We start from the raw sequence: 13,797 nt of genomic DNA, 5'->3' as shown, positions 1-13,797 counted from the left end.
TTTCTTTTCGGAAAATAAGAATTCACATGAGCATTTGGTAAAGCTGAATGCCTAATACTGATCTAGACGTCGAACGATCTAGAGGAAAGGCTTCAAAAGGAAAAAGAAGCTAAATCTCTGCGCGACTTGCGCGATTATGCGATCTGTGGAGGAGAGGCGAAAAACAGTGAGGAGTGGTGAAAAGAGGAGAGGAGGTCGGTGAGTGGCGTGGTGAGTGGCGGACCTCGCAATCTCATACTCGCGATCAGGCTGTCGACTCGGCGACAATCCTTCCTTGTGCCAGTGCTTCAACCCCCGTCACGAATCGCAGTTTGTATTCTGTTCCCCGAGAGTAAACTTCTTCAAGTGAAACCTTGTCTCTCGCAACTCCCGGGATGTATCGAAGAATCCTAGTGTTAATTGTTAATCTCGCGTTCGTGTTGACGGCCCGTGCAGGTGATTATACTGAAAATTTACTTTTTACAAAACGATGCGAAAAGATTTCTTTTTTTTTTCAAATATGGTGGAACACTAGTGAAAATACAAATGAAAGTTTGTTCAGCAATACGTTGATTTTACAAGCTGTTGGTGTGCCAATATGAAACATTTACATTTTATGTTTTTAACATTGATTCCATGTTGTGATTAATTTATTGAACGCTTTTCTTTGCAATTTTTCTATAGTAACGCTCATAGGATATATAGTGGTTTATAAAATACAGTCTATTAGAGTAATAGGATAAACATAACAGTACACATACTGTGCATATAGTATATGTATGTGTTATTCTTATATATATATATATGTATATAAAGTGTTCCAAATTTCTTCCACCAAACTTCTGCGTATGAGTAACAATAAAAAAAGGAACTGAACTTATATATAAGCTCATAAATATTTTATTAAACACTTACAGGAGAAGTATGAAATAACAATGGACTAGTTTTTCATTTAAAAAAGCATAAGGGCATGCGTATTAGCGGTATTTACGTTAATTCCATTTCAAAGTATTGTTCGATTTTATAAAAATATAATTGGTGAAAGTTGGATTTACTACGTTACGAAACTTTCAATCGTTTCTTTGAATTTCTTTATATTAATTCTTTGTATTGATCCTTTATATTATCTCTTTGTATCAATTCTTAGTGTACAATTAATTCTTATCTGGCAAATCTTTCGCTTTAAAGTTTCTTAATATTTGGTCATATGAGGGGGCGAATAATTGGCCCTCCTCAGCTTGTCGTTGAGGTTAATGCTCGTTTAAACATTTTATCAAACGAAAACGCACTTTCCTGTTGTTTCGTATTTTTATCATAGTCTATGTATGACACTTTTTTTTATTTTTATTCTAGAATGTAATAGTACCGTTTGACGGAAAATAACTTCAGACACTGTATATACACATCATATATGGTACTTATTGTTAATATATGTTAAAAATGTGTTAGTTTAAAATTTTCGTTCATAATATCCTATACAAATTGATGACATTATTAATACGTATTTCAATTAAAATTAAAAAAGATGTAAATATAGAAAAGCTCGTTAGAAGCTAAGTAATTAGAAATTTTTATTTACGAAATAGATATATGAAGGTAAGAAATTAACTATGATAACTAGTATAATGTATTAGATTATTTCGGAAACTATGCAGATAGATTTATTAGAGGAATTATTAAACATCATAGTACTTTTTAGTCCTTTTACTTTTGTTACAAAGAAGTTCTCATTACCTATTTTATGGTTTTATATTATTATGATTATTTCCAGTCCTTATGTTTCTAAACCGTAAACATTAATTTCGATACCAAAAATTAATATAACATTTAACTCTTACAAGAATATATTTGCACTTGTATTTCAGAAGTACTGTGATTAAGGGCATAGAAACAAATATTCTTTATCGAATAAATATATATTTCTGATCTCTTTGCATTGCTTTTTAGCATAAAAATTTCAAAAATACAAAGGTACCCCTACTGGCAGGCAATTTATCATACACAAGCCGCCCTGGATATTTCGGTAATGCTTTGAGTAACAGATTGCATTTTTCCTGATTTAGAAGCTGTACGTATTTAAATTTTATTACTGCCTAACTATATCAATCACAATATTTTTGTAAATATTAAAAGAAATTTCATCATGTTATTTTCATACTAATTTCGGAATAACCGATTAAAGATGTTCCTTACAATCTAATGATTAGACAATATTAGCTACTAGATTCTGCTATAGTTGTGTACTATGATAACTGCTGAAATTATTGGGAACGTTAACAATACAGTATTATGATGTTGCCGTATACACGTTAGTATAAAAATATTCTAATTAATATTGCTAACTGTGTTAAAATTAATGTACATAAATTAATTATCATATAGTATCTAAGCAGTATAGACAATGCAATTTTTATATAAAACTATGTTAAAAACCTATACATTGTATAAACGTTAGGCCAGTACATGACAACTTAACGTCAGTAAACGTTCCTTTGCATGATTAAAAATGTTACAGGAGGCTACGACTAGATCAGATATATGTAGATTTGCTGGTCAAAGATATTTCTCAATATTCCGCATTGTTCAGCTTTCGATTAGCTATTTGTCCCGTGTATATAGTAATCATATTTACAGTTGACGTTAATTAACTGTCAGAAACTCTTGATAACTTCGAGATGTCTTTTAATATATATTTATGAGACAACCTGAAAATAAAAAAGATAAAAAAACCGTTACTCTCGAGTCGCGGATATTCTCAATCGATTCGAAACAGTCTGAAACTAGATGAGTAGTACGTAGGAGTAGGTTAACTATCGTTTGTCGAACTACGAGATATGGAACAATTTGTAGGGGTGAGTAATATAGTGTCGCAACTCTTGGCGCCACAATACTGCGACCCAAATAATAACTACATTGAACATGCGTATGTTTGAAAACGGGACATTGGAAATATACGCTCGATTATAAACATTCTCACGGTACGTAAGCACCATCCATTGGTTTGTTAGAATTATGTGCGACAGTAGAAAATGTTCCGACGCCGTAGAGGCGTCTACCAGGCGCCAGAGGAAATAGATTATTTACTTCTTCCGGAAAACAAACAATCGTTGAATTGAAATGGACTATAATCTAGAAAAATGGCTTTTATATTTTTCTAAGGAGATTCATACGTTATTATTCTGGAACATTTACGTCTTTCTCTATTTTCTTACCGTTATTGTACTAGATATACGCTGAACAAGAGTGAAAAACGTTTCATCTATGTAAGATTAATTTTTGAATCTATATGTTTCTGTATATATTCTTATTTGTTTGGATTTTAAAAATAATTATCGTGATCTTTTCACGTTCTTATTTTATGTAATATTTAATTCTATGTGTTGTTCACTGACTTTTTTACTATATTTTTTATATCAATGTAGAAAGTTGCAAAAATCGTAGCACTTAGTTTTGCAATGACAATCTAATCATTATCTAATAATTATTTGAGCGTAACTTTAAATAGTTAGAAAGCTAGTAATATCTTTTTTATTATTTCTCGAACAAAATTTAAATTTGTTATTAGCTGTTACCAACTCTTTTGTCTGTTAAAACTAAAAATCCAGTTTTATGAATCAAATATATATAAAATCATTTAATTATAATCTCATCTATTTTCTAAAACGTGAACTTTATAGTGTTTATAATAACGGAGTGGTGAGTTGTTTTGATTTTTAAGTAATAAAATTTCTTGCTGAAACAAACATTAAGCAAATACACACAACCGTGATCATATCTTGTAAATATTTCGTGTCAAACATGAAACATGTAAAGTACTTGTGAGAGGTGTATGAAAATACTGCAATGTTAAACTCAACAACTTTCGAGTGATACAAACGTTGAAGGTGAAGAATCGCGAGATAATGACGAAAGAAGTGACTGTCCGTGCACAATGGGAAATGAATTTGCTAATTGCAATTTATGAAAAAAAGTTCGATATTCTATTTACTCGACGAAATGGAATTCTTGTAGATTTATCTCAATTTCCAAAATTCAATTAGAACTGAAAAATCAACGTTTTGCAAAAATATCGATTATTCAAAAAAATGTTACAAGTGAATCAAATGATATATAAAAACAAGCTATTGTTTATTACTTTTCTGTTGTTGAACGATTACTGCAAAATATACCATGTTCATGTAGTTTTATGTATGTTTACTACATGTAAGTAGAATTACAAATAATAACGTCATTAGTAGTATGCTTGTACTTAATATTAGATTGTCCGAAAAGTTTCTTTCGTTTTATGAGGAATTAATGGACGTACAACGTTTTTTGTTTTATATTATTTTGTCGAATTACGTACGATTCATTTTGTTCCGTTGAGATAAACACCGTGACATTTCACAGACTTGGTTTCACGTTTGCTTGAAGGTGCACTGTTGTAAAAAACACGTTTGGGAAAGAAAGACACTTTTCGGGCAACCTAGTAATTACTTCATTAAATAATCAATTAAACTGTATTATTTCGTACCATTACAACAAGACTACTGGGGTATTCATAATCTTCAGAAACCTAACAATATTGAATCTCTATTATCATAATTTTGCATGCTCCATCAATAAAATCTGATATATAGAGAATATCTTTTGAGATTATATTATTTGAGAAAAATGGTTCAAATCAATGTTTCAAGGTTTTAAAAGTTCTATTGAATGTTCATATTCGTTTGATCTTGAGTGGATCTAGGTTACATTTTTGGAAAAACTGTTTCGTTTTCAAAATATTTGGCCGTTTTCAGGCTTATCTAACGTCCTGTACGTTTAATATTATGCGACGGAAACAATTCTAATTCTGAAAAAATTATTTTTATAAGAACCTATTTTGTATTACAAATAACTATTCTTTTTGTTTCACAGATAAGAATGTAAGATGCTATGTGTGTACTTCATTAACGCATCCTAATTGTGAAACAGATCCTAAGGCACATAACCTTGAACTTGTCGAATGTACTTTAGACCAAATGCTGGATTGGAAACTGAGAATTCAACAGCATAAAGCTTTAACTTGGGCAGCTCCAATTTTTGACGTTGACGATTTGGATCATCAACTTGTCGCTCCAATGGCGTGTGCTAAAATGATTTTGAAAGGTAAATTATTCAGAGTATGACAATTTTAGTTCATCATCGTGATAGATTTCAAATTTAGAAATGGTGTGAATAAACAAGCGAATGCGTGAATACGAGAGTGAAAGTGCCAAACGAAAAACTGTTGCGCTATACTTCTACTATTATCTTTATATTCAAACGTATCATTATTATTCAAATTATCATTTATCTGATTAATTACCTACCTAATTATTTAATTACCAATTATCCATCGAACGAATGTAAGCGAAGGAACTTTTATTTATGTTTATTAGATAAATATCAAAACATCACAATGAGAAGTTGCCAAACAGCGAAGACTGAGACCGTTGACCCATGCAAATCGATAAATGCAATGATCCCTACATTAACTACGGACGATAAGAAGCTGGAATTTTGTGAATTATGCACGGAGGATGCTTGCAATAGTTCGATTACAATTTCGCCAACAATTTCCTTTACTTTGTTATCCGCTCTTGGAGCTGTAATTTTGGGCTGTTTTTATAACAGCGCGTAACCTTTATATATCAAAATATAGAGTTGATTGCGATCAGCCTTACAGGCGTTGCTCGTTAATCGATTCATAGCGTAATCTAAGACTTGAAAACACACACATTAAGCATATATATATATTGTTCACTAATATTTCACATCGTGCCACGAGTATGTATCATACAATGAATATTCGAAAAAAAGAAAAAAAAATTAAAAATTCAGCGTTGTTAGATTAATTTTTGACTAACGAATAAATTATTTTTCTGTATATTTTTATTGTTTTCTATATACGCACATAATTTTTATTTGTATTTCCTGTAGCGAGATCGTAAATTCCTATTTCGTACAGACGAAAGATGCAAATTATTAAATAATCAAACTTCTTGTTACCTTTCGATAGTCTATAAGGGAATTCACCAGATTTGTTCCATTACTTTAGAATGACTTCTGATATATATATAAACGTTTCCGTCTTGTTTCTTTCTTGTTTCATAACGAAATGAAAACAACGAAATACCTATGAAAGAATTCCAGACAGAAATGTGACTTTCCACACAATTTCTATTGTCCAAATTTTAAGAAAAATTGGCTAGCAGATTTTGTATATCGAATACTTCGAGAAGCCCATGTCTATAGAATTATATTTAACGACTAATAACTTTATGCTGATTGAGCAATGGTCATTGCTTGTATGTGTGTTCATTATAAAAATTCGGATGTTATTATGTATATTTGTCAAATTGCATTTGCGATTAAATTCATTAAGCACGACCTTACAAGCATAAAGAAGTAAATATATGTATATTATATATGTACTTGAACTTATATGTGTATTGTACATACAAACGAAGAGGCTTATGAAATATCAAATTTGGCTAATGTTTATATCACGGAATGCTACTTAGCTTCTAAAGATGGAATATATTATTATCGAAAATTGTGACGAGCAATAAATATATATCGACCGGTTGTACTGCATTATCGTTAAAAATTCAATCCGCAATTTTTCGACAAATAACTGAATACTAAGCAATAAGAATTTTAAACTTTGTACATAAATGTGCGCATTAGAAAAATATACGTAATCCGTGAGGTTTCTCCAAGCGGATAAGAGCGATGTCTTTTCATATTAATTGAAATATACGTTTTCGAGAAAAATTTTAAAGAATGATATTCTCAAACGTAGAAACGTAGACTACCAATTTCAAGCTTATCAAATAGTGAAATAAATGAAAATTTATGTATGCGTGGTTCTTAAAAGAAATGATAGGTGACATGCGGTTAAAACTTGTCACGGCATTATCTATATTATTCACTTTTCTATTAATGTTATTTGTAAATATGTATTAATATTCACACTTAGTTTTAATATTAACACCGTGTTTTTTTACAATAATTCGAAAGATATTACAGCTTGATTTTTAAATTTGTATTCTAACGTAATATCTATGCACTATAATTCTAAACGAGAATTTAAAAAATATATGATTGGAAGGGTTTGAAAATGCAATTACTCTGTACAGTTTTTTTATGGTACTTACTTTATGGTGATTATTCAATTATTAAATGCAACACTGAGGAACAATGTTGTTTGATAATTTTAACGTTTATAGATTATTACGTACACGAGGAAGATTGTATGCATAATATGTATGTATTTCTTAATACGTTTAACATCTGCACTGCAGACATCTGCTACAGTCCTTACCTTTATTATCATAGATAAGATAGCAGGTAGAACCAATATGGCTGCACAAGTAAGTTTGGCGATAATAATCGTTCTCATGAATTTGGGTAAGTAGAGCTTAAATCGGTAGCTTTTAATATTATTTTTGTGTAAGCGTTCAATGGAAATGACACATAGTTAAATTTACTATTAATGCAATTGATAAGTATTAGGACAATTCAAAACAAATTTAATAGACAATAATTATTGTAAGTATTTTGTTATAATTCTTAGTCGAAAAAGTTTAGTAATTCACGAAAGATCCATTTACAATTGACAAAGAATAATTGCAATTATGCAAAGTGTCACCACTATGATATTCATTAATATCTTGTATATAGCTGTAATGATTTATAGTTAGATTAATTCCGTTACTTCACCTTTAACTTTGTTTACTTTTAAGCTTAACATTCTTTTCAACCTTACTTGTTGACTACTTTAAAATCGAGAAAATTCAACCACTTAACAGAATACACGACAGGAGGAAATCTATGGTGTTACCAATGCAATACCGATTTGACAAACGGACATACAAGAGAGTGCAACGATCCTTACGTCCCGACGCCTTATTTCGACTTAGTTCTCTGTCCCCAAAACGAGTCGCAGAATTGTCTTAAAAGTGTCATCGATTGTGCGTATAAAGTATATCCAGTTGTAAATTACTGTTGCGTGTGCTCACCTTCATTACGTGCACGCATCGTATACATGTATGGAAATCGTATATGCACATATCTACTACGTGCTTATATTAACGTTGATTGCATTTGCACACGCTTCTACATACTAAATAGCTAATACTTGGTAGTCCTTAGACTATGTCAAGAAATGTGTTTGTATTGTCCAAATGTCATATAAGTGACATATGCGAACATTTACAAATGAAACGTTTACATATCCACAAAGCGTTTCTTCTTGCAAAACTGTCGGTATATTTTATGTATGAGTAAGAATGAAAAAAATGTTATGCAAATGAGACTCGTAAATGCTTTATTAGCAAATTTACTGCTGAAATACAAAATGGTAACAAATTATTTTTCATTTAAATATAGTAATTAAACAAGCACAAGTTTAATATTAATGCAACTCTCATTACTAGACATTACGACATTGGATTTTTCATTGCATAAAATATCAAAAGAAAACATTTGCACGATAAGATTAAGGAATTTTTTTACAATGGAAATAAAAAAAATAATCTTTTATGTACATACAGGGGTTGCGAACAGTATTTGTACTATTTTTGACCTACATTTCATTTTCACAGTACGAATTTTTTAACAAAAAAAAAAAAAAAATGCTATGATAAATACAATAATAAAAAAAATGTATTGGAGGGAAGAACTTTATATACCTAATGGTGTTTATATTTATGGTGGTATATAGACATGTATCTATCTATCGTATACAGACTCAGAAATGCTATACTTTATGTAGCTCACTCTGTATATCATGTTTCTAATTACAAATATGCAAATTTCAAATTGAACAACAATGTCACGCAATCGAACTTAATGTACATTTTGCAATTAACATAGCACAGATGCTTTACATTTTTCAAGAGTATATTCAGTTTTTGATGAATTATTTATTAACTGTGATACAAAGTGTTTCAATTGAAAACTGGTTATTATATTATAATGTAATAACATCATAAAGGATTTTTAATTATATTTTCGTAGCTTAAGAAACATATGATTTTATAATGATTATGCCATAATTCAAAAGCATGTAGTTTCTCTTATGATTTGTAATATTTTTGAAACATATGCCACAAACTAATTTTCAGTTAAAACTTGTTTTATGCTTTCACTAGTCATTCTTTTTTATTATTTAGTGTTAGCTTTTCTTTAATTAAAGAGTCTTCTAATATTGCTTTTCAATCATTTAAAATTTCCCATGTAGTCTACTCTCGGTTGCAATTCTCCAGGATTTACGATTATGTATTCATAATTTATTCATAATTAATTTATAATATAATATTTATTCATAATTATCATCTCATGATTTTGAGCTTTATCTTATTTCAAATGTTTACGCCACTCGAAAATTATTGAGAAAATCTAGAGAAATATTTTGATATGGCTTTCTTTCCAGTTAATAATGTTTACTTAATACTTATACTTTTAGCGTAACACATGAAATTTCATAATTTAATTGAGTATTATATTATTTGCGTTTGATATTAATATATACAGGGTGGTTGGTAACTGGTGGTACAAGCGGAAAAGGGGTGATTTTACGCGAAAAAAGAAGTCGAAAATATAGAATAAAAATGTTTTTTTAATTTTTTTAAAACTTTTTTTTAATTTTTTTTAAAAATCTACAGTGAGATCTGTTATAACGAGACGCGATAAAGTGCACGCGTACCGAGCGAAAATTCAAAGTCGATTTTCTCGAAAACAAAGCCTCAAACGAAAACTTTTTATTCTATATTTTCGACTTCTTTTTTCGCGTAATCACCCCCTTTCCGCTTTTACCACCAGTTACCAACCACCCTGTATATAAATTGATCACTTTAATTGTTTCTTTGGAATACGTATAGGAGCATTTGTTCCGTTCAGAATATACTAAAGATTTCGTGAGATCTTCGCGAGTAAAACTTACCAGCATGGTCACAAAGAAAGAATATTTTTGAGCAGGAATCTTAAAATATTATTTTTTAGAAGTTTTAGTTTCTTCTGCAATCAATAATCGGCGTACTAAAATAATAAATGAAGTGTTATAAACTCAGTATTTTCGAAAGATAATATAGAGACACGTTGCTGAAAGATACAAGTTGTTGAAGTTCCTGACCTGGATAAGATATGGCCAAATTTTCAAGGAACACAGATTATTCACGTCATGTCAGTTCAGATACCGTCACACCCTTACCGGAAAAGGGATTATTGCGACACTAATGGTGATCGGAATATTGACTTTTTAATAATAATCATATGTATCCTAATATATATATATGTATCCTAAGGGTATCTTGGACATTCTGAACAAAATCCACAGTAGGCGTCTTTTAACATTCAAAATACGAACGTTAAACAGGCACTTAGGCATCTTTTAACATCTACGAAGTAGACATCTTCTAATACTAGCAGATCAAATATCAGGCGAACACACAAAGATACATTCTGTATTTACAGCAATACGATTGTATAAATACATATAATTATGTTCAAAATATTACGTAATAAATCTTTCGCATCTAAAATGACGGATACGGACTTTTGAAGGATTAATGAAACATCAAAATATGTTTGAATTCTTAATTTTTCTCTCATAAAGGGATATGTCACTTTCAATACTGTATTGAATAATATAAACGTAAATTAACAAAATTATCGATTTATAGAATTGATAAATAGATGTATCACTGATATTTATCACTCTTGTATTGCTTGTCACTACAAATCAATTACAGACGTGGAGTATAGGTACGCGTTTATTCGATGAATTTTTAATTTCGATTTTTTCAAAACCGAAGCTTCTTCGGACAGATGTTACATTTAATTTTTTTATTTATTTTTACATGCAAAATCATTCTTCGAAGTATCACTTTCCAAAGACGATAGGATAATGCTTACGTTTAAACATAAACATAAAGTTTATGATCATATAATAATTTAGTCATTTATTGAAGTCCACAACAAAGATCTATCTATGTTAGATGAGTGACATGAAGTAGTGATAATAATTTATAGTAACTATACAAACATGGAATTATTTTTTTATTTACTGTTAATTTGTTAGTAAAATCAAAATCACATTCAGTCTTCTGAGAAGTCAGTTGTTTTAATGGCGTCGTAAGATTCCTTCTCACGTTTGTAAGCAATTATATAAAATAAATACTTGATACGCTACATTCAACGCTAAACTTAGCAACGCTGGTATCCAACCTTGTAATTCTTGCTTTTTACCACCGTCACATTGATTTTCATTTAGCTTAGTTTTAAGCTTTTTCTGTTTATGACACTGCCGAGACTATAAAATAACTACATATTTCCTTCATGATGTAGATGGGCACATATTGGTAACGGTGCGAGGGTGCGTCCCGTCACGAGAAATCGATGGATACTGCCAATTAGAAGAATATTTTCAGGGATCCAGCATTGCGTGTTCTTTCTGCGAAGGCTACGCTTGTAACAATCAAAGTTCTATTCGTGTATTCCTGCTACACAATTTAGCATTTGTTTTAGCTTCCATCGCTATAATATTGTATTTATAATAATATTTACTTTGCGTCTTATTTAATTCATAATTATTCCATTCCAGAAATATTAAGTTGCAACATATGATACGATCGATTCCACAAACACGAAAAATGTTTCAAATTCTAGCGTAGTTAAATGTGTAGTTAAATACGTTAGTAGTCTGTAATCAATGTTAATATTTTTATGATTAATATTTTAAAATAAATGTAAATAATAATTCCTCGCTAATATTTAATTTTACATATAATCTGTTATTTAGTATTCTGATGGTGATGTAATTGAAAAAATTTTAATATGCGCGATGCCGAAGTTGCGGACTCGTTAGTGATATTAAAAATTATATTAAAAATTTATCAACGAAAAGATTTAATTCTGTGTGAAAATTTGTACAAATCATGTCCTAGTCTATGAGAAGATAGATTCCGTAGAAAATAGATAGATGAAAATTATCGAGTCAAAATGAAATTCAATCATTTATCGCTCTGGAATATTTCAATTTTTGAGAATAAAGATTTTGTGCCACAAAACACGTGAAATGTAAAATTAAAAGTATAAAATTGTTTTCTACACTCGATATATCACTTTTAGATTTGAAGCTATTCGGATACGACATGATCGGTGTTTTATCAGTTGCTTTATTTTAAAATGACAGGAATTGCGTCGATACGGACTATAGATGAGAATCAAATTTGTGTGCTTTTTCTGTATAAATTTGGATTTGATTATATCACAGTGGAAAGTGTTCACCATATTGACATAGTTTTGAGAAAAGATGTAATAAATGAACATACCTAAAGATGAGGAGATTCAAATGTCGACGACCAAACAAAACAAGTTTCAGATTAAGTTCAATTAAAGATTTCAATTGAATATCGTATGCGTAAGTTCACCAAATGTTGTATAAAAATTAGATTTATATAACACATTTATGTCATTTATCAGCCACAGAGAAAATCAAAAGTTGGTCTAATGATTTTAGTATGTTTAGAAGCAATAATACTTAGAAATATATAAACTTTTTTTTTCTCTTGTACAAAATAATAAACTTAAGCATTTATACACAAAAAGGTATACCTCACCAATTTCATTTACTTTCACATATATTGTCAAGCTCAATGTTCGGAATAATTTCACTTGTACATACATACATACATACATACATACATACATACATATATACACCGTCTGTCGCTAAAGCAACCGAACTTTTAAATAACAAGGCAGAGGCATCGTTTTGAGGAAAATTTTTCATTTTATTCAAACCACATTTCCTCTAGGGCGATACAACTATTTGTATGACAAACTAATGCGACAAACAATTGTTACACGTTTTCTTATTTCTTTGAGAATGCTCGTCACAGCCTTGCAAATGTCTTGAATGTTGAATACTGTCATAATACGCTATATTATATTACGTTATAATCTATTACGTTATAGAGTATGACGTTATATAATATTACGTTATAACGTATTACGTTATATTACGGTATATTACATTACGTTATATTGTATTATGTTATACAAAATGACGTTATATTATATTACTTTATAGTGTATTATGTTATAATAAACTACGTTGTATTATGTTACCTTATAATGTATTTACATTATAATGTTTTTCGTTATATAGTACTACATTATATCATATTACGTTATATTATATCACGTTGCAATGTATTACGTTATATAGTATTTCGTTATATTGTATTACGTTATAATATGTTTCGTTATAATGTATTACGTTATATTATATCACGTTATAATGTCTTACGTTAAATTATATTACGTTGTAGCACATTACCTGTATTGTATTGCGTGGTATTATATTAGGGTATATTATATTACCTTATGTTATATTACGTTTTACTGTATTACGTGATATTGTATTACATTATATTACATCACATTATATTATATTGCATTATGTTTTATTACGTTATATTATATTACGTTATTGTATTGTATTTCGTTATATTATATCGCTTAAGTATCACTACACGTAATTAATTTATGAACTTTTATGCACGAAGAATTTAGTACAGGATTCAAGGAAGCTTCTGCAATTCCTTGGAGAGTGACTTAATTTCGCATAAAGTTGGCATATATGAAAAATCGCAGACACGAGGGGCGACTCCTCGAACTTCCACATAATGTACGCCACATGTAATTATTTTATGAATATTTATGCACGATGAATTTAGTACAGGATTCAAGGAAGTTTCTCCAATGCCTTAGAGAGTGAATTAATATAGCAAAGAATTCTCACGT

At 29.7% G+C, this 13,797-nt stretch overlaps 2 protein-coding genes across 3 annotated transcripts; both read left to right on the top strand.

Moving 5' to 3' along the window:
* The first annotated feature begins 207 nt into the window (after window positions 1–207).
* Window positions 208–5,871, top strand: LOC117243545. The gene is made up of 3 exons (XM_033511140.1): window positions 208–435; window positions 4,879–5,109; window positions 5,382–5,871. The coding sequence occupies exons 1-3, from the start codon at window positions 375–377 to the stop codon at window positions 5,621–5,623; spliced, it is 534 nt and encodes a 177-aa protein (XP_033367031.1). The 5' UTR covers window positions 208–374; the 3' UTR covers window positions 5,624–5,871.
* Window positions 5,872–6,900: 1,029 nt separating this feature from the next.
* LOC117243546 lies at window positions 6,901–11,769 on the top strand. Of its 2 annotated transcripts, XM_033511143.1 has the most exons (4): window positions 6,901–7,395; window positions 7,797–7,958; window positions 11,335–11,457; window positions 11,591–11,769. In XM_033511143.1, coding segments are annotated over exons 1-4 (429 nt in total). In that variant the 5' UTR covers window positions 6,901–7,253; the 3' UTR covers window positions 11,593–11,769. The 2 variants fall into 2 exon arrangements, with proteins under 2 accessions (XP_033367034.1, XP_033367033.1); XM_033511142.1 differs by having other exon boundaries at window positions 11,335–11,769.
* Window positions 11,770–13,797: the final 2,028 nt, after the last annotated feature.

Source organism: Bombus vosnesenskii, unplaced genomic scaffold (genome assembly GCF_011952255.1).
Source record: "Bombus vosnesenskii isolate JDL3184/JDL3185 unplaced genomic scaffold, Bvos_JDL3184-5_v1.1 scf7180000013266, whole genome shotgun sequence".
Lineage (NCBI taxonomy): Eukaryota > Metazoa > Arthropoda > Insecta > Hymenoptera > Apidae > Bombus > Bombus vosnesenskii.
The sequence above is the reverse complement of the archived record's forward strand: the minus strand, read 5'-3'. Positions and strand labels throughout refer to the sequence as shown.